This window comes from Mangifera indica, chromosome 18 (genome assembly GCF_011075055.1).
Source record: "Mangifera indica cultivar Alphonso chromosome 18, CATAS_Mindica_2.1, whole genome shotgun sequence".
NCBI lineage: Eukaryota > Viridiplantae > Streptophyta > Magnoliopsida > Sapindales > Anacardiaceae > Mangifera > Mangifera indica.
This window is the reverse complement of record NC_058154.1, coordinates 11,330,485-11,351,802: the sequence shown is the minus strand read 5'-3', so window position 1 is coordinate 11,351,802 and position 21,318 is coordinate 11,330,485. Positions and strand designations below refer to the sequence as shown.

The following is a 21,318-nucleotide window of genomic DNA, read 5'->3' as shown; positions in this document are numbered from 1 at the left end:
AAGCTGGGGCCCGAGCTTTAGGTCAATTAATGAGATCAAAGTTTGTGATGATTGATCGAATTTATCGACCTAAAGAAATAATTGTAGATATCGCCGACCGATATAAAATTGATATTTCCTACTCACAGGCTTGGCGGGCAAGAAATTGGGCTATCAATTCATTGAGGGGTTCACCGGAGGAATCTTTTATGCTGTTACCAGATTATTGCTACAATTTACAACGTACTAATCCGGGCACCATTACTGCTATTGAAACAGACGATGAACATCGATTTACAAATTTTTTCATGGCGTTAGGATGTTCCGTTCGTGCGTTCAGTCAATATCTTCGCCCCGTTATTTGCATTGACGCTGCTTTCCTTAAAGGTCGATATCTGGGGCATTTATTTATTGCGGTGGCTCTTGATGGTAATAATCAAATATACCCTATTGGTTTCGGTGTCGGCAAAAAAGAAGATCACGACACGTGGTGTTGGTTTCTTATGAGAATTAAAGAATGCATCCCTGACTTCTCTGTTCTTATTTCTCTGAGCTTGCAAATAAATTTGTAAACAAATGTATTAGTGAAAAAAACATATAAAGATGAGAAATATCAAATAATTAAAAAGGAAACGACAAAACTTAACAAATAAGAACAGAAATTCGAGTTCTATACGTTCAACTTCTGTGGAATGTTAACAATCGAAAAAGTTATCCTTAAATGACGGAAAATAGAAAAAACGAAACTGAAATTCATACTTTATAGGTTGAAATACCTTGAAGTGACGATAATCAGAAAATTGTTTGAAAGTTTTGAAAATACGAATCGATATATCCTAAAATGGTCAAATTTGAAAAACGGATGTGAAATTCAAATTCTATACGTTGAAGTACCTTAAAGTGACGATAATAAAAAATTCGTTCAGAGATCGTGAAAATACGAATCGATATAACCTAAAATGGTGAAATCTGAAAAAACGGAACTTAAATTCGAATTCTATACGTTGAAATACTTTAAAGTGACGATACTCAAAAAATCATTCGAAAATCGTGAAAATAAGAATCGATATATCCTAAAATGGTGAATATCGAAAAAACGGAACTGAAATTCGAATTCTAAACGTTGAAATTCCTTAAAGTGACGATAAGTGAAAAATCGTTCGGAGATCATGAAAATACGACTCGATATATTTCGAATTGGTGAAATTCGAAAAAACGGAGTTGCAATTCGAATTCCATACGTTAAAATACCTTAAAGTGACGATACTCAGAAAATCATTCGGAAATCGTGAAAATACGAATCGATATATCCTAAAATGGTGAATTTCGAAAAAACGAAACTGAAATTCGAATTCTAAACGTTAAAATACCTTAAAGTGACGATAATTGAAAAATCGTTCGGAGATCATGAAAAGACGATTCGATATATCCTGAAATTGTGAAATTCGAAAAAATGGAATTGCAATTCGAATTCGATACGTTGAAATACCTTAAAGTGACGATACTCAGAAAATTATTCAGAAATCGTGAAAATACGAATCGATATAACCTAAAATGGTGAAATCTGAAAAAACGGAACTGAAATTCGAATTCTATACGTTGAAATACTTTAAAGTGGCGATACTCAAAAAATCATTCGAAAATCGTGAAAATAAGAATCGATATATCCTAAAATGGTGAATATCGAAAAAACGGAACTGAAATTCGAATTCTAAACGTTGAAATTCCTTAAAGTGACGATAAGTGAAAAATCGTTTGGAGATCATGAAAATACGACTCGATATATTTCGAATTGGTGAAATTCAAAAAAACGGAGTTGCAATTCGAATTCCATACGTTAAAATACCTTAAAGTGACAATACTCAGAAATTCATTCGGAAATCGTGAAAATACGAATCGATATATCCTAAAATGGTGAATTTCGAAAAAACGAAACTGAAATTCGAATTCTAAACGTTAAAATACCTTAAAGTGACGATAATTGAAAAATCGTTCGGAGATCATGAAAAGACGATTCGATATATCCTGAAATTGTGAAATTCGAAAAAATGGAATTGCAATTCGAATTCGATACGTTGAAATACCTTAAAGTGACGATACTCAGAAAATTATTCAGAAATCGTGAAAATACGAATCGATATAACCTAAAATGGTGAAATCTGAAAAAACGGAACTGAAATTCGAATTCTATACGTTGAAATACTTTAAAGTGACGATACTCGAAAAATCATTCGAAAATCGTGAAAATACGAATCGATATATCATAAAATGGTGAATATCGAAAAAACGGAACTGAAATTCGAATTCTAAACGTTGAAATTCCTTAAAGTGACGATAAGTGAAAAATCGTTCGGAGCTCATGAAAATACGACTCGATATATTTCGAATTGGTGAAATTCGAAAAAACGGAGTTGCAATTCGAATTCCATACGTTAAAATACCTTAAAGTGACAATACTCAGAAATTCATTCGGAAATCGTGAAAATACGAATCGATATAACCTAAAATGGTGAAATCCAAAAAAACGGAACTGAAATTCGAATTCAGAAAAACGAAACTGAAATGACGTCGTTACATCATAAGTTGTGTCAAAAAACAGCAAAATTTGAAAACTCGAATTTGAAATTTGAAAAATACATATAGAAAAACCTAAAACAGAAAAAACGGATATAAAATTCGAAAACTACCCGATCAGAAACCGTGGATGAGAAAAATCTCAATTTAACCCCAAATGAAAATTCTTTAATTAAAAGGTCCAATGTTACATCCAAAATTTCCATAAAACCCCATTTCTTGTAATGAATCTCATCCAGCTCTCCAAGATTTTAAAAAACCCAATTTACCCCCCAACTAATAGGAAACAGGCGCTGCCGTGGGAAATCACGTTCTGCCGTGGGAAATTCCGTTCCCACGGCAGACTGCCGATCAACATTTCAGCCAATTTCGGCCAATTTTTGGTCGTTTTGACCTCCGATTTTTGCATAAATCAAATCCACACATTCTATAACATAAAACCCCTCAATCAATTCAACAAAAACAACCAAAAATCCAAACATTTCAAGCAATATTCAAAGCGTAAACCCTAGAATTTCAAACCCAAAATTCTCAATCAAATCTCAATTATATCAGCAATAAATTGATCCAAACAAGATTACGGGAGATATACTAACCTTCTTTGCCATTTTCGGTTGCCGGGAAGCTCCAAAATCGACGAAAATGACGTTGCCGTGGGATTGACGTGGGAGGAGGAAAATTTTTGCGATTTTTCGTGGAATGCACAGTAAAATCAGAGCTGCCGTGGGAAATTTTGCTTTGTATATAAAGGGGGGCAGGTTCGTAATTTTGCTTTTCCCACGACAACCTGCGAAATTACAAAAAAACCCGACGTGGGATAATGATTTCCCCGACACCCCAATGTTTTAAAAAAGCCAGTTTACACCCCCACAACCCATTGTTCATTCAACTGCCGTGGGAGAATTCGTCCTGCCGTGGGAAATTCCGTTCCCACGGCAGCTGCCGTTCCATTCGGCAGCCAATTTCGGCCAATTTTTGGTCGTTTCGACCTCCGATTTTCACATAAATCAAATCTACATATTGTATAATATAAAAACCCTCAATCAATTCAACAAAAACAACCAAAAATTGAAACATTTTAAGCATTATTCAAACCGTAAACCCTAAAATTTCAAACCCAAAATTCTCAATCAAATCGCAATAATATGAGTTATAACTTGATCCAAACAAGATTACGGGAGATGTGATAACATTAATTTCCATTTTCGGTTACCGGAAAGCAAGAAAATTGGCGGAAATGACGTTCGCCGTGGGATGGCCGTGGGATGTGGAAAAAATTCGAATTTTCTTTGAATTGCACAGTGAAAATTTGCTGTGTTTATATATGGGGGCAGTTTCGTCATTTCACAAAACATGGGCATTTTTGCTTAAACCTGAATTTTTTGGGCAATTTCGCTTAGACCCCTTTAATTTTGCCTAGTTTTTAAAATTTCCCTACATTTTTTCATGCCAGTAATCTCATTATGAAGCTGGTAACCTAGCCAGCATCTTGTTATTGAGACACCTGCATCAAAAATTTCAAAAAATTAAAATGAAACATGTAAATCATCCTCTGAAATTTTTCGCTGTACCGATGACAAAAGGATTTGACTGCAATGGAAGGATAAATGGTTTTACAATATTAATTTGCCCCTCATTCTTCGACGATAGAGACGGTCTCCCAGTCCATAGATAGAGTAAGTAGAGATGGCAATGAGTAATTGGGCTAGATGCGTTAATTTCTGTCCTTACAAAAACTTTTTCCCATCTTGGCCCCATTTTTTATCTGGGTATGACTGGAAATTCTCATTCCCTCTGTATGGGAAAATTTCTCACTCCTTCCTCCTACATCCCAACGAGAATTTTTCGCTTCTTATAGAATATTTATTGAATATTAAATGCATATTTATATCCATTTAAAATTTTTAAAGGGTATTCTATATGTAAAGATATAAAGAGAACATAAAGAAAATGGCAAAGTGAGGTGGGGAAGGGGTACTTCAGATGTAAAGATATCCAGAATATAAAGAAGATGGCAAAGTGAAGTGGGGAAAGGTTATTTTAGATGTATAGATAAAGAGGATATAAAGAAAAGATATAAACTTAATATAAAGATTTTACTCATCTTTACCTTCATATTTATTGGAGAATTCGTATTCATTCAAAAAAACGTAAATTGAATCCCTGATTTTGAGGGCTTAATTGTCGTCTTTAACAGTGAGGAGCATGTGAATATATGTTATAGAATGCTTAGTTGAATAATATTATATATTATAATAAAATTATGTATATTTATCTTAAATATATAAATAAATATATATTTATATATATTATTATATGATTAATTAATTTTAAATTAAAAATAAAATAATATTTAATTATATTATGATATTTATAAATATATATTTATACATATTTTAAAATAAATACGGATAATATTAGTTTAAGTACAATGATTTGATTAGTATTTGATAACGTTTCAGCACGACGAAGTAATACCGTCGCCAATGCTGACAAGCATCAGAAGGCGTTAAAATGGGAAAATGATGTCATTGGTATCAAACGAATTTCCCCACCAAACCAGGCTGTTACAATAGGACAAAACGATGTTCGAATGGCAATGTTTGTAAAGTTCAGAACATGATGCAGTGGGCATCAGGAGACTTTGATTTCAACCAACATTATTAGATAGAGAAAATAATCTCTACTGAATTGAAATTCATGGGGGAATTCCTAAATTGGCAACCGAGATTTGGGACAACCAGTGGAATTATTATTATCCGTATAATTTGCATGTATAAATAATAATATATAATTATATAATTATATATTATTTTATATTTAATTTTTAATTATTTAATTATATAATAAGATATTATAATTTATATATAATATTATTCTTTTTAAAACTATAAATATTCATCCAAAATCTAAGTTCTACAACAAATTAAATATAGGAGGGAAAAAATATGGATCATTTTCCTTCCCAACACTTTGAAAAAATATATAAAAAAAATTGTCGACGTAAATCTCTATATTTATAGATATCATAATATAATTAAAGAATTTTAAATTAAAAATTGATTAATATTTATTTATATATTTAAAATAAATATACATAAAATTGCTCTTTCCCAACATCGTTCTCTTTCTCAACCTTTTTGTTTTTTTCCTTTCAGTTGGACGACAACAAACTCAATAAATTGCCACCAAGCCTCGTTCTTACTTGAACTTTGTTCTCTTTTCTTGCTGAGAGAGAAAGAGTCTTAATTTGAAAGGCTATGGGTCCTTCTCTGTACATGGCAGCAAGAGAAGGAAACCTGGATTTGCCGAGAAGGTTCATCCAGGGCGAAAATCACAGCAATCTCCAGGATTTGCATACAAATCAGGGGAGATACATAATTCATATAGCTGCAAAATTGGGCAAAGAATTGTTCATTCATGAGGCTCTTCAAGCATGGCCCCGTCTTGCAAGCCAAGAGAACTCAAAGGGTGACACTCCATTACATGTTGCAGCAAGAGCTGGGCAAGTTGCTGTGGTGAAGCGTCTCATTGGTGACAGCACAAGTAGAAGTTTGTTTCAAGTTGATTCGATTGAAACTTCATGTTTGAGAGAAATGGAAGAAGGGGCGAGCGGCGTTTCGGTGCTGTGGGGGATGAGGAATAAGGCTCAGAGCTTGGCTTTGCATGAGGCTTTGAGGAATCGACATGAGGAAGCTGCACTGTGCCTGTGGGAACTGGACAATGAAATGGCTGGAGTTGTAACTAGCGCAGGTTGTTAAATGAAATATATTTTGATCTGATAGATCATATAACATTTCTTCAATAACAATTCGTTTAATCAGCAATTCTTCGCAGGTGAGAGCCCTTTATATTTAGCTGCTGAATCGAGGTGCGAGGTGATGCTGCGGAGGATTTTAACGTTCCTGAAGCTGAATTCAGAGAGAGTTGAGCTATTGCGGGATGCTGTCCAAGGCCCGGATGGGCAGAATCCCTTGCATGCCGCTGTGCTTGCAGGAAGCACTGGTATCATCTTTTTTGCTTTAAAACATCCATATATGCAAGCGATTTTCTCAAAGATGACAACAGCTTGGATGGAGCCAAATACCTTAATTTCTATCCCTGCTAGAAATATTTCCCGTCTTTAATACGAGGGTGACAAGAAATTCTTATTTCCTTTTGTGAGAAAATTTCTCTCTTCTTCTTCTTCCCATTCTATGTGGGAAATTTCTCCCCCACTTTTCCCTCTTAAATCTCCTTAGAAAATAATATAATAATTATTAAATATAAAAATATATTCATAATAATTTAAAATTTTTAAAAGTGATTCAATAAAATCATATGTATATATTTTTAAGTACATAAATATACATATATGATATATCATTATGTAATTAAATAATTTTAAATTAAAAATAAAATAATATTTAATCACATAATGATATATATTATATATATATTTATATATTTAAAAATATATATATATATATATAATATTCCTTTTAGAAAGTACATGAAAAGAAAATGAATAAAAAAAAACCAATCCATCCATAACTTTAAAAAATGTATATATAATATTCCTTTTAGAAAGTGCATAGAAAAGAAAACGAATAAAAAAAAGACTAATCCATTCATAACTACAGGAATTTTAGTCATACCAATCTCAGTTCCCGTCTTCAAGTTCAGAAGGGGATGACCCAATTGCCATCTCCACTCTTTTTTAATTTTTTGTCTTTTTCCAGAAAATGGGCATCTGACTTGTATCTTATTTCTTTATTCTCGTGTCATAGATTGCATTGGCTCTCTGCTGGAAGAAGAAGACATTTTGAAACTCATTAACCAACCCGACATTAATGGAAAGACTGCCCTTCACTTTGCAACAGCAGCCAGAGAGAAAAACATTATGCGTGAATTGCTTACCAAGAGTACCTCATCTGCATATCTGCAAGACAGCAATGGCCGGACGCCATTACTGGAAGCTGCCTGCTCGGGAAACTTTGATGTCCTTCAAGAGATCCTCCTTTATTGCCCAGACACAATCGAACTGGCTGACCCGACCGGCAAAAACGCCCTTCATCTTGCTGTATTAAACAACACTACGAACAATGTCAGGGAATTCTTGCGGCTGCCGGAGATGAAGGAGCTTGTGAATGAACCAGACGAGGAGGGAGACACGCCGCTGCATTTAGCCATCAAGCATGAGAACTACAAGATGGTGAAACAATTGATTGCAACTGGATTTGTGGACTTAAGAACCAAGAACAATAAAGGCCTCACAGCTCTAGACATCTGCGAGTCCGACTGGAATTTTTCTTACAGACAGGTAATTTTTTTCATTCAATCATACCAATGTTGATAGAATTCCAATTTTCCATTTCACTGGAGATGATAGTTTGAGCTATAAGCTTGTTTTTATATCATATCAGTTCGAGTTTTGGGTTAGAATTTCAATTCTAACATTGTCTAAATTAAAATTATATTAAAAATTTTCAACTTTAATCTAATCTAAACTTGAATTGACTTAATATAATCCGAACTAACCGAAAATTGTAAATTGTTTCCACCCTCCTAATTGTTTTCAACGTTTTAATTGTTTCACCAAATTGTTCTATCCTATAATTAACTAAACATATAACATAATATTTTAGCTAGTTTACCAAATCCTCTAAAAGTTATATACCAAAACTTTTAAAGTATATCAATAATATTAAAAACCAAATCTCATTTACACTATAGAAAAATAAAAAATATATATAAATAAAACAAAAATACTTATAGTAATTACAATTAAATAAATATACAACTGTATCTAATATGTAAGGATTTTAATTTCTATTGATACTTAGCCTTCAACATTTCTTTAGTCTATCTCTAACAAAGTCTATTACAATTATATTTCTATAAACATTCGAATTAATTCATGTTAATTTCATGTTAACATATCCTAACTTAATTTCGAATCGTGTCAGGTTAACTTAAATTAAATTTCATATAAAAAAAATCTCAACTCTAGGGTTTTTTGTGTCGTACTAAGTTGATAGGCCATATTGAAAATTGCTAACGTTACAATTCACCGACATAAATGGCTTAATTTTTTTCCTTGAATGGTTGATGTCGTTGCAGAATTCTCTCCATACATACCTGAAAGGGCTAAATGCGCCGCGGGGAAGACAACCATATAACTATTGGAAGCAAGATCAAAAATCAAAGACAGCATTGAACCACCCGAACGCAGACTTGAAAAATTTAGCCAAGATAATGTCAGTGGTTGCTGCACTTCTGGTTACTGTAACTTTCGCTGCAGCTTTCACATTACCAGGAGGCTACCATGGCGATGATGATGACAGACCTCCTGAAATAAACCACTCAAGCAAAAAAGATAAAATCCCTTCAGGTACCTCAATCCTCATCAAGAACCCGTCACTGAAGGTGTTTGTGTTTGCAGATTCGCTTGCAATGTGCAGCTCCATGACAGTGCTGTTTCTGCTAATCCAGGCAATGGCTGGTGACCCTGCCTTTCTGCGGTCAGCGATTATTTACAGCGAGAAATTGCTGAATATCGCCCTTCACGGAGCGTTGGTAGCCTTTGTAACTGGATTGTATGCTGTTATATCACCAGAGAGTACATGGCTAGCCATCAGTATCATCATCATGGGCTCCAGTGTTCCATTTCTCATCAAATTACTGCAGCGGAAGTCTTCCACTTCAACCCCCCCTTGTGATAAATCATTCCAGGGAAACAATAACCAACTTTCTCATACAGAACTGGCAAAAGGCGTCCAAATCTTAGTACCGGCAACAATCAAGCCAGATCGCCCCACTGGTAGTAGTTAATCTATTTCCATTCTTTGCAAGCCACTGATGGATACCTGGGTGGACTGCTGACAACAGAACCTTCACTGGGCTACTTCATCTGCTCTTACTAAGATCCCCTGCAAACCAACCTCAGCAGCAACACAACATGCAATGGAATAGGAAAAGTAATACAATCATAGAGGGTAGAGGATAATGAAAATATGTATTGTATTGAATATTTTCCAATGAAGTTTACAAATCATTTCTTCAATACAATGAATATTTCCATTTATTACTGCTAATCAATTACAATTCCAGCAACAGATTAATCACAAAAAGATAACACAAAAACTCAGTTGAGTCCCTACAGTGTATGCTCAGCTTCCGAGAGAACCACTCTCTCCCCACTTTTCCTTAGTTGTCTCACCTACCTCTTTTTCCAGCACCTGCTCTCCTTTTTTAACTCTTTCCACAGCTACTTCTCTCTCTTTTTCCCCTGTTTTGCCACTTTTCATATTTTTTGTGGCTGGTTTTGCATTACAACAACAGCCTTCTGATTTTGCATTAGAGCAATAGCCTTCTGATCCCTTTTTCCAACTGTTAAAATTCCTCCCTTTTATACTCTCTCTTTTCCTGCAGGAAATGTATATATGAGTCCTAACAGCCACGAACCTTCTTAGTTCTGGCTATGGCTGGTGACCCTGCCTTCTTGTGCTCAGCTATAATGTAAAGCAAGAATTTGCTGTATATCGTACGCGGAAGAACATTGGTTGCTTTCAGACTTGGATTGTTCTTGGTTATAGATCCAGAGAGCCAATGGACGGCCACTGCTGTGATCATCATGTGCTCCAGTGTCCCATTTCTCATCAAATATTTGGGCCGAAAGTCTTCCATTTCGACCCCTCTTGTTGTACGAATGATAACAGGATCAATTAAACAGTCTTTCTCTCGCAGCACCCTGCGAGAGAGAATATCAGAAAGATTAGCTAGTCATAGAAAAGTGAGCTACCAAAGCATGTCACAAAAGATTGATTGATTACAGTACTGTTGTTTAACCTCTCTTAATTTCACTCCAACAATTGATTTCACTTATCTAATTCCCTTACAATGCTAACAAGGAATCCATCCTTTGATTCTTCAGCAAGTTCAACGACAAAAATATATAACCATATAACATAGAAGCCAAAAAAAAATGTCATATTCAGGATACAAAGTTTTGGGTCCTATAAGCAGATTTCAGGAGCTTTTACCTGTATACCATATACAGAAAAGAATTGGTAAACTATGTGATCAAATCCTTTTTATCCCAAAATTGTACATCAAGGAATGGCAGGAAACGCTTCTTTTCTTTGGCTGGAGAAGACCAATTGGATCTGAGTCCACCATTGTATCAATATATTCCTCATACTTGAATGAATGAATGACAGAACAAGGCTTTTCTTTTGGAGAAGGATAATCACATCTGAGTCCGCAATCGTGCCAACAAACTCTGCATGCTTTCAAGTTTCTCACTGAGTTGCTTAATATTGCTAAGATGGTCAATGGAAGATTCTGAACTATCTACGTCGGTAATGAGTGCTGCACACTTGGCCTGAGAATCCAAAACTGCCTTCTCAAGTGAAGCCAATGTTGATTCCAGCGTTGCAATAGGGCTTTCATTAGTAAAAAACGCTGGAGTACTACGACCAGTATTACCCCTGCTGCGCTTCGGGGAGAAAATTTGTTCCAATCCCTCACTCCCTGCAAATCATGGAACTATAAATTCCTATTCTCAGCAAGTAAAAAGCTAGGGTAGAGTAAAATCTGAGCAGTGCGAAAACAGACAAACAAAATGATTCTGAAGTATAATCTGAATTCTTATGTGTCTAGTAGCAGCATTGTTTTCCAGTCAGTAAGAAAACATGCTAATTCTAGTTTAATTCTAGACAACCCAGATCGACCAGAATTAAATTATTTATTTCAGCTACTACTTTGATTCTTGTTGATTCTCCGTTGTCTTATACTTGCTACCAACATTTATATGCTCCAATTTATTCAAATGAAATCCTAAATGGCCCAAAACAAATTAAGATCCAAAACCCAAATCATAATAACCTCAATTTCAATGAAATTGCACTCTGCTTTTAACAAAACATTTTGAGTGCTTCCAAATTTTGAAGAACAAATACTTTCATCTACAAGCAAGAAGGTAGACAACTTGTTCCTGAACAGAATTGATAAAAAAATCTTGGGCATTTAAACATACCAAGATTGCTGAGTTGATTTATGGCAGCCTGGCCAATTGACTTTTCCAGCTTGAGTAGCCGCAGGACTCCAGCAGTGATCCGACCCATTGAATCAACTTCAGACTTGCACAGCAAAGCAAGGTGTTGAAGCTCATCCTTTGTTACAACGGCTTCAATCTACAGGATAAACACACCATCATTCAGAATATTCCAACTAAGATAGTTGCCATTATCAAATACCTGAAAAAAATATTACAGTACCGGTTCCTTAACAGAAAATTTCAGGTTCTCCACCATCCAGCTGACCATTTCATTCTCAGCACTGTCCTCCAATATAATCAAACGAGCTTCAACATTTATACCTCCACATGTCTTGGCACTTTCTTTGATCCCATTTGCAGGTAAGACATGTTCAGGTAAACCCTTTTGGACCTGAGGCTTCAGAGTCTGCAAGCCTTCTACACTAACCTACATGAATTATCATGTAAAATAATCCATTAGAAACAACAAAGTAAAATATCAAGGAATATATCAAGTTAAAATAAAATAACCTGAGTAGGAAAATGGAAGCTGCTAAAAACACTAGACCACATCAAGTCTATCAAGTATCACAAAACAAGAAAGATTGCCAAGCCCAGAGTCCAACCAAATCTGACAAAAATTTCTGATTCCATATGCATGACAGTTAATCATGTTCTCATACTTCATATCCAAAAAATGAGATTCAGCAAGCCATCCGAAATTTAACCAGTTTATTCCTTTTAATTCAGCCCCCAGGCACCACAGCGAAAAAGAAAGAGAGAGAGGGAGAAAAGTTTGAACCAAATTCAGTGTACCTCAAGTTCAAAAATTAACATGCATCTCAACTATTAAATTCATTTAATGGATTAGTCAACAAGATTACCCACAATAACTGTTGGAATATATATGTCCCACGGTAGGAAGAAAAATAAAAAATGAAATATATATAAACTAATAGCTAGCCAAGTTAGATTAATTTAAGTCTTTAACAATTAAAGCACGGAACATGTTAAAGTTCATAATTAATAAAGATGTTGATCCACACTCCAAATTTAAATGGCCCAAGATTTCTAACATGGTATCAAAGTCTATTGATTGAAGACTTGTTTGAGTATGGTGGGCTGAGCTAAAAGAAGTCAAACCCTTTGACCTAAACCCAAGTGAACCCATAGGCTACCTAAGAAGAGCTAGGCCTTATTTCAGGCTGAACCAAGAAGAGTCAAACCTAAGTTTAATTGGGTCACCTCATGTACGGCAAGTGTCAACTGAGACTAATTACACTTGAGGGGAGTATTGGAATATGTAAGTCCCACATTGGGAAGAAAAATAAAAATGAAAGGATATAAAATGTAATAAATATTCAAATTAGATTGGCTTAAGTCATTTTAACCATTGGAACCCAAAACATGTAAAAGCCCATTAATAAAGATATTGATCCAGACTCCAAGTTTAATCGGCCCAAGATTTCTAACAATAAGCTCACTACTTCAAAACAGGTTATCAATCTAGTGTCATACCAAATACTGTAATATCAAATAGGTTCTAAGATAGCAAACAAAAGTGTATACATAATGACTACCTCAAATAAAATCAACATTTTTGCATACATATTTATTAATTATGCTTTTACCACCTGAAATTAAAATGTAATTGAAGCCTACAAGACAAAAGAGAAGACAAGAAAGTGGAAGAACTTACTATAACCAATTCCACAGGATGTTTATGGGTACTCTGTGAATCTCCTTTGCCATTCAGAATTTCCTTTGGGCTACTTCTCGCTTTTACACTCAAACTCCGGAAAGTTGTGTGCCAACACCTCTCTTCTCTGCTCATACCTTCATGACTGTAAAAGCACCACCTTTCTGCCATCTCCTGCGCACCTTCAAGAGCAAATAACCAGTCTCTAAATTCCACAGACACATCAACATCATCTGGCAATCCCAATTGCATAAGACCATCTCTCCCATCTCCTGAACTTTCACCTGGAAAAAAGAAATAAATTAAGACTGCAGTTGAAAGAGGAGGTGAAATATGCATAGATTGGTACTGCAGCATTTACATAAGCATCAACCAAATAAAATTTAACAAAGTATTTGATTCCTTACCTTCTTTCAGATTTTCAACAGTAAGAGCTGATGCTTTGAAAAGTTTTGACAATGGCCCTGCTGATAAATGCTTTAATCCTTTAGACAGACCCTCTCCTGGACCACCATCAGGGCCAAGTATTCCGAATCGATGGAGCAGGGCTTCAGCATAGTTCATACCTCCGCCAAGGCGAACACCCGAAATACAAGCTGATACGTTTAAACTATGACATTCTCTATCCCTTTCACTGAGAGGAATAACATGTACCATACTCAAATCCAGAAAAGGAACCACAAATGCATTGCCATTCAATTGATACTTTCTTTTGTTATCTACCCACAATACAGCTCTTAGCTGTGGGTTTCCAGTTCCATTGACCAGAGGACTGCCATCAACAGAAGGTAGCATTGTACCATTTCCATGTGCCAAGTTTCCCTCAGTGTCTACACAATCCACCTCAACGGTCTCCCAGCGTAAAGTGGATGAAACAGCAATTGCACCACCAAGAGTTCTATGAGTAACTTTGTTAAACATATCTTTCACAATAAACTGAACCAAAGGCATTCCCTGTATATTCATGAAAGAAGACTCTAGAAATCTTAGTTGAAGGTCCTTCACTGCTAAACTTACAGCAGTATCACTGGGAGCATTCTCCATCAACTTTACCCCCAAAGATTCATGTGCATTGCTCTTTGACCTTTTACTTTTTCCAACTTGGGCAATTTTTTCACTCACTCTACCAAAATAAGCATAGAGATCCAAGACGAAAAACAACTGCTCTACTGATGTGTTTGATATATATTGCTGACAAGCAACACCTATTCTGACAATACCACCTGGAGGAGGAATTATAGTTAATGGCTGACCATCAGCAGATGCCATAGCTACTTCAATGGAAGCATTTTGCAGCTCAACACATTTCCACAGCCCTGAATCCTCACCGGAAGAATTAGATCCAGTTATGTTATTACATGTTTCCAGAGACAAACTAAGATGTGATGCTCCAACAGTTGATTTCTTCTGGCTTGCATCAATTGGCTGACCCTCCCAAAGACAGAAACAAGCAGGATCCTTCCCCAGATTCAGTAGCTTGAGTTTTAATTTAGGTGACTCTGAAAAGAACAACTTTTCAATGTGAAGTCTAGCTCCAGAAAAGGAGCTTTTTGCAGTAAATTTTACTTCACTAGCAGGATTTTCCAATTTATTCATGTCCAAAGGAACAGTAACATCTAATTCCTTAACAAGGAACACAAGAGAATTAACAGAAGTATCCAGTAAAACAGCACCAGTGTTGACAACAATTCCATCAGCTAAAAAGGAAGATATCCTCAAACAGGATTCTTCCCGAAGATGAATCTAGGCATATAATAGAAGATATCAGTCAGAAATGACATCGTTGATACAAACAAATGGAAAGCAGTCAATCCTTTGAATGAATTTATTCTAGCATACCATAAGTGGCTGACAGCAGATGACTGTCTGAGAAGCAAAAGAAGGTGGGATTGGGGAGGGTTTGACCTGAAGAGAATAAAGGCATATCAGAGGAATACCATTACTTAACTGCCACTCCTTATCGCCCAGAGGATATATTCCAGAGGAAAATTTCTTAGCTGTTTCAAACAATCAAATGAGAAAGAATCAACTCTAGAATACAAATATTGAAAGCATAATCCATAACTTTTCTCCATCATATACAAGATGTTAATTATTACCAAAGTCAGGAATGTCCAGAAAATCATCAGCGACAGCCTCCATAGATGGTTGGACCAGAGTGCATAGAGGATGTGAAAAAGTATCCCTGAATCACAGCCGTTTCTATGATAATTAAACTTCAACACATTTTTGCTACAAATATAAATATATGGCAGGCCCACCAGTCCCTGCATATTTCACATAATTTGAGCAAAATGTTTGAGCCCATGGATTTGAAATTAGATCTATCTTGTTTCATTTCCAAGATTAATGAAAGTTATGTTGAATCTCAACAATTCAAAGCATGTAGCCATATGGAAAAATGCTAAAACTTTAAAACAACAAAATATTATGAAATGAAAAGCAGAATGCAGCAGAACATACTCAGAATGAGAACAAACTACAAGATACCACATCTATATGGGTATTCATCATCCCCAAATCTACTGACAAGTAAGACACAATAAGTTTACCTTAAAAAAAATCCACCAATTGAAACATTAGTCAAGTTACTGGCAGTTTCTCCATTAGAAACACTTGCCTGAAAGGAAAATATATCCAAGCATAAGAGTTTGGATAACTTAGAAAAAACATGGCCCTGCACCAATAATGCTGTCATTCCAAGTAGAGAGCATAATATGCTTAAGATTTTCAAGAGAATCTGAGAGCTAAAAGACGAATAAATGCAGACTCAGGGACAGATTACCTTCATTTCTCAAACTATGCTTCACAATGCTAGAGTTTGGTACGTGTAACAAAACTTTGTTTATTTAGAATCAAACTAACCAAAGAGAATTAAGGCATCCAAAAAAGAGATTTTCATACAATTTGTCAATCAAGTGACATGGCACCCAGTCGTTTACTCTTTTAAGCACTTTATGTCATTCTCTCCTTGAAAAACACATAGTAAGTTTACGTTTACCATTTTGTGAAATTAAATCCGGGAAAAGAGAAATAAATAGAGAGCTAGAGAGGATATAAGGCCCCAACTTGAATAAAAATTTTAATTCTTTTATTTCTCTTTTCTTTTTTTCCCTCTTTTGTAAAATAAATTTGTTTGTTTCAAATCAAGATTGTTAATACAAAATTACAAATGGAAACTAATAATTGGCATATTTAAAACAAGCTCTTCAATATGAACAAAATAAGTGGTAATTTGGATGGACTTTATGGATTGCAGAAGTGATAAATTTCTTATTTTTCATTTTTTCTTTTTGCGTTTACAAGCAAACATGCTAGACACATTTTCTTTTCTCTCTTTTTTTTTTTTTTTTTGCATTTTTCAATATTTTCAATATTCTAAAAATTTCAAAAAATACAAGACATAAAATTCATAAAAGAACACACACAAATCTATATGATTTGAAATGCAAATCCTAATGGTTAAAAAATTATTCATGCTAATGTTTAATAATATTATTATATATATTTTCCTCAATTTCTCTACTCCAGATTAGTTAAATTCAGAATGCTAATCAAAGAAACCACATGAAGAATTAGAAGATAGACTCAATGTCAATCACCATTGATCAAACCCATATTCATTGAAATGTGATATGTTCTTAGCGAAAATTTTTGAATCAGGAATTTAACACGCTGTAAATAATATTGACCAGTTGTGTCATGGAATAATACCCGAGAAAAGAGGAGTGACTGCATTAAAAGTTCAAGTTGGAATTCTGCAGGTAAATCAGAATCATTATTTAGTATTTCAATCTCAAGCAGGTGGTGTAGGGAAAAAAGAACTACATACCACTATTGACAGATATAGAATATAGCTTTAACAGTTAAACTATTAGTTCAATCATCAATGCTAATAACAAGTAATGGATTAAATAATTGACCGACAAAATGTGCAAATAAGGGGAAAGGAAAACAAACAAACCAGCATCTTTAATGCAGAGAAATATGTGGTCTACCACAACTGAGACTAGTGAGCGTCCAGCTGCTTCAGTAGACCGCTGTCAGAAGTCAATATAAGATATAGAAAAAAGTTAGAAAGAGATAAATTAGATTTTCCATAACATGTTTGTTCTGGTTTATCTAAAGAGTGATAATGAATGCAACTTGCCACCTGCTGGCCCTTTAGATCCACGTCTTCTCTATTTAGACATACATAACAGCCCGTCAAGAAACGGAGAAGAGCACGTAATCCTGCCCAATCAATAAGCATGCTATGTTTAACACACACAATTCCAATTGTGAAAATTATAGAAAGGTGGAAACAAGCCACTCCATTACCTGGTTCACTTAATGCAGGACAAACAGCTTCCGTTACATGTAATTGAACCTCAAGCCCAAGTGGGCTATTCAATTCTGTCCTCTGCACTGTAATCTGATCAAATTTACACAGCAGAACCACATAGCATTTAACACACCAGACTGCTCTCTAAATACCAGTCAGATTGGAATATAACAAAGTTCATTACAAAATAACATGAAATGTATATTTCATTACATAAGCCTCGCCAGAAATTCCTTCAAGGAAGCGCTCCCCACCAAAGAAAGCTCGCTTAGCACCATGATCATCTCTCTGATTTGCTCCATCTTGAAAGCCAGCTATGTTAGCATCAGCAAACATATCAGGATGAGGCAAGAGATCGACAGACAAAGATTCCCATTCGAGTTTCTAGCACACAAAACCACCAGGATAAAAAAATATCCAGCATCATCAGTCACTGATGTGAAACATGTTCAACATGGTATACTTGATAGAGGAATAATGGGAAAACACATATGTACATGTAGGAGCAGCAACTACAGAGAAGCATGGATAAGCAGATAATTATAAAAACAACAATTACCAAAAAGATACAGCAGGTTAGACCAAACCAAGAGATCAGAAAATCCTCTCCTCCTCTCAGCACCCACCGCCATCCACCAAATTAAAAATAAAAAGAAAAACAATGGAAAAGACATGTACGCTCATAATCTCTTTCTCTGTATTTTTGTATTACCTTGAACACATATATGAACTTATTAGAGGAGAAATCCCGAGCCTCCTTAAGATTTACAACCTGTGACAAAATGTCGTTCAAATTAGCAGTTTTATCTAAGAAAGCAATCAAGTTTGTCCATTATAATCACATCCACTAAATTACCTGCCAGTTCTCATTTGTTGTATACAACACAAGATTGCGCATAGTGATAGATGCCATTGGAGATGCCCTTACAAAAGACAAAAACAATAGCATCAGCCTATCATATTTAATGTCCACATCCTTAATCAATAATCATTTTATATTTTATGTTATGATCATGTTATAAGCTCGTATAAACATTTGTTCAACTTCTATTTTAATTTTTTAAAAAGATAATAGACACAAGAAAAAAGCCAGTTCATTTATTTTCTCAAGAGCATCTATATATAGTGGCAACGGTAACCAACAGTGAAGTATATCTGCAGAAATGGGTTATTTCTATCAGTAATGCCTAACTTAGTTTCAATTTTAATGTACAACTTATTAAAACTATCAAGCAAAACACAGTCCAAAAGACCTTACCAAGCTGCCCCTCCATCACGTCCAGCACCACCCCGAGTTTCAAGGAGAAGATTGAGAATACCAACCTGTAAAGTCATTCCATCTGCAATCTGATATGTTTAACAAGTCAGTATGTTAACATATTCATTGCACTCAACCATGAGGATGTGATTAAACAAACTCCATGAGAAGAGTCATCTAGATCAGCAGTCCATGCAGCTTGCATAATATCTTCAAAAATCCTTATGAACATGGATGATCATCTCATGTTTCAGAGGAAATTTGATCAAGTACTGCTAGAAAGTTTCAATTAAACTATAAGATGCAGGTCCACAAAGGCAATAAAAGGAGAGATCTAGAAGCATTCAACACAACTCAGTTATGTGTTTCATTCTTTTTTTGTAATAGAGACTCAATGACAGCTTTAAAGAAGGCACTACGAATAAACAAAAAATGGCATCTAACCTTATCAGCAAATCCATAACCATTACCCTTGCTAGTGGTAGTTGACGGCTGGGTACTGCAAATGTCACAAACAGAAAAAGCAAGTTAAGTGACAATATAAGAACCAATCTAATCTATTCACAAAATTAATACATATATAAAAGATAACCTCGAGCAATATAAAGTTATATTACCTGCCAGCACTCTTACCTGCACCCGCGTCTGGGTTCTCCTCCATAACCAAATCGAGTTTATCAATTTGCACAATAATTGGCTCTATTTGGACAGTACTTACCGACGGAAGCTACTCAAAAATCAATATATAAACAAATAAGCCAAATTAGATACAAATCGCTAAAAAAAAAAAAAGCAATAAGCTAAGGTAAAACCAGTATCATTGTTGATAAGCAAAATTGTCCAAACAGAGAGAGAGAGAGAGAGAGAGAGAAGAAGAACAACAACAACAACAAGAACAACAATTGAAACTCCTAGTTAACAAAATTCCTTCGAATTTCATTTCTTTAGATTTCTCAGAAATAAATCAAACGCTAATAGTTGTAATTCAACACCGAGAAAGCAAAATTCATCTCAGAAATACTAACAATTATCTCCAATTTTCTGACTTTGGCGACGGCCACATTCAACGCCGGTGGCAATCCCATACTCGCATGCAAGGCGTCTCCATTGATATCTATCCAACCAAATTCAAACATCTGAGCTCCAAAAAACCACAGTCAAAACCATCAATTAACGCCAATCAATCAAAACCATACCTAAATTTGACAACTGCACACTACGGCCCTGCAACTTGAACTGATCTCTGGAGAAAGATTTGAGCCAGTACTTGAGCGTGTATTCCAAGGCGCGTGCCAGTATCGACTCCATTGCAGAATGTGTCTCCTAGAAACCTCTAGAACAAACCTTTCTCTCGTCACCGAATTATGCGAACCACGCTACGATCAAATAAAAGTTCCGCGACCAACTTAAGGTTAAGAAATGTGACGAACGAGATAGTAACTAGTGTTCCAGTGGTAATGGTGGGACTGGCTCGGGAGGTTTTTTGTATTATTTCTTTTTCAGGTGGGAATCTGAGACTGAGCAGCGAAATGAAAAGGGCGGGAAGACACGTGCGAAATTAGCTACGCGATGGAGATGGCGGTGTTAGAGTTGGCGGCACATGCGAGACAGAAGGGTAAACTGGTAAAGTTATTAAAATACATTGGATCTGTCAGAAGACAGGGCTGTATCAGAAGATTATTTGCCGGTGCATTTGTCTCTCTCTTTTTTTTTTTTTTTTTTTAAATAACCGAACACCCTCATTTATTAAATAAATAATTTGAGAATTATATTATATAAATCAAAATTTTATAAATACAAAAAAAAAATATTCGAATGTTAGTTTTTATCTTAAAAATTTTAAAATTTTATTAATTTTATTAACATATTTAATAATCAGTGTAGCCACCAACAATTAAGGCAAAAGACTTAGTTTACTTATTCCCCTCCAAGTCTAATGTAATTTTAAACCCATATTGTCAACTTAAAAAATCGAAAGTCTCACTTATGAGTTAATTTTTATTAAAATTTTCAGTTATAATTAAAAGTAAAATAATCATTCAACAATAATATTTAAAAAATAAAAATTTATATTATTTTTTTCTTAATTTTAAAAATTAATAATTTTCTCTCAAAATTGAGTTTTAAAAAATGATATTTTCTCTCTATTTAGATTCTTAAATTTCTTTGATGAATTTTAGGTGAACGATGGATACTCTCTCTTCCTCCAATGTTTTCTCTTTATCTAAAACTCTCTATCTCTAATAGATGACATCTATATTTATTAAACTCAAACGAAACTCTTTATTTGAACATGTTCTTGATCTTAATTGAAAATTTTATCAAAAAATAATTTATGGATAAGATTTTAAATTTTGAAAGTTGCCTAAGTAAGTTTGAAATTGCATAATACCTTGGGGGGAGAATAAGTCTTTTTGGCCTTTATTTAATTATAATTATTTGCAAATAGAGAAATTTATTTTATT

The 21,318-nt window shown here is 34.8% G+C and overlaps 2 protein-coding genes across 4 annotated transcripts; one reads left to right on the top strand and one right to left on the bottom strand.

The window, feature by feature from the left end:
• The first annotated feature begins 5,813 nt into the window (after positions 1 to 5,813).
• LOC123201718 (protein ACCELERATED CELL DEATH 6-like) lies at positions 5,814 to 9,522 on the top strand. The gene is made up of 4 exons (XM_044617282.1): positions 5,814 to 6,306; positions 6,391 to 6,558; positions 7,275 to 7,855; positions 8,656 to 9,522. The coding sequence occupies exons 1-4, from the start codon at positions 5,814 to 5,816 to the stop codon at positions 9,364 to 9,366; spliced, it is 1,953 nt and encodes a 650-aa protein (XP_044473217.1). The 3' UTR covers positions 9,367 to 9,522.
• A 16-nt stretch (positions 9,523 to 9,538) lies between these two features.
• LOC123202370 lies at positions 9,539 to 20,470 on the bottom strand. Of its 3 annotated transcripts, XR_006498949.1 has the most exons (21): positions 20,050 to 20,470; positions 19,879 to 19,967; positions 19,471 to 19,580; positions 19,298 to 19,352; positions 18,854 to 18,942; positions 18,452 to 18,518; positions 18,308 to 18,367; positions 17,809 to 17,979; positions 17,592 to 17,685; positions 17,425 to 17,504; positions 17,236 to 17,311; positions 16,986 to 17,029; positions 15,824 to 15,891; positions 15,371 to 15,456; positions 15,111 to 15,268; positions 13,679 to 15,014; positions 13,272 to 13,555; positions 11,814 to 12,020; positions 11,573 to 11,729; positions 10,578 to 11,067; positions 9,539 to 10,285 (listed from the first exon to the last, which is right to left on the bottom strand). XR_006498949.1 is itself a non-coding variant. In XM_044618277.1 (20 exons), the coding sequence occupies exons 1-20, from the start codon at positions 20,159 to 20,161 to the stop codon at positions 10,784 to 10,786; spliced, it is 3,627 nt and encodes a 1,208-aa protein (XP_044474212.1). In that variant the 5' UTR covers positions 20,162 to 20,470; the 3' UTR covers positions 9,539 to 10,783. The 3 variants fall into 3 exon arrangements, 1 of the variants encoding a protein (XP_044474212.1); XM_044618277.1 differs by having other exon boundaries at positions 9,539 to 11,067; XR_006498950.1 differs by lacking the exons at positions 19,879 to 19,967; positions 20,050 to 20,470 and having other exon boundaries at positions 19,487 to 19,567.
• Positions 20,471 to 21,318: the final 848 nt, after the last annotated feature.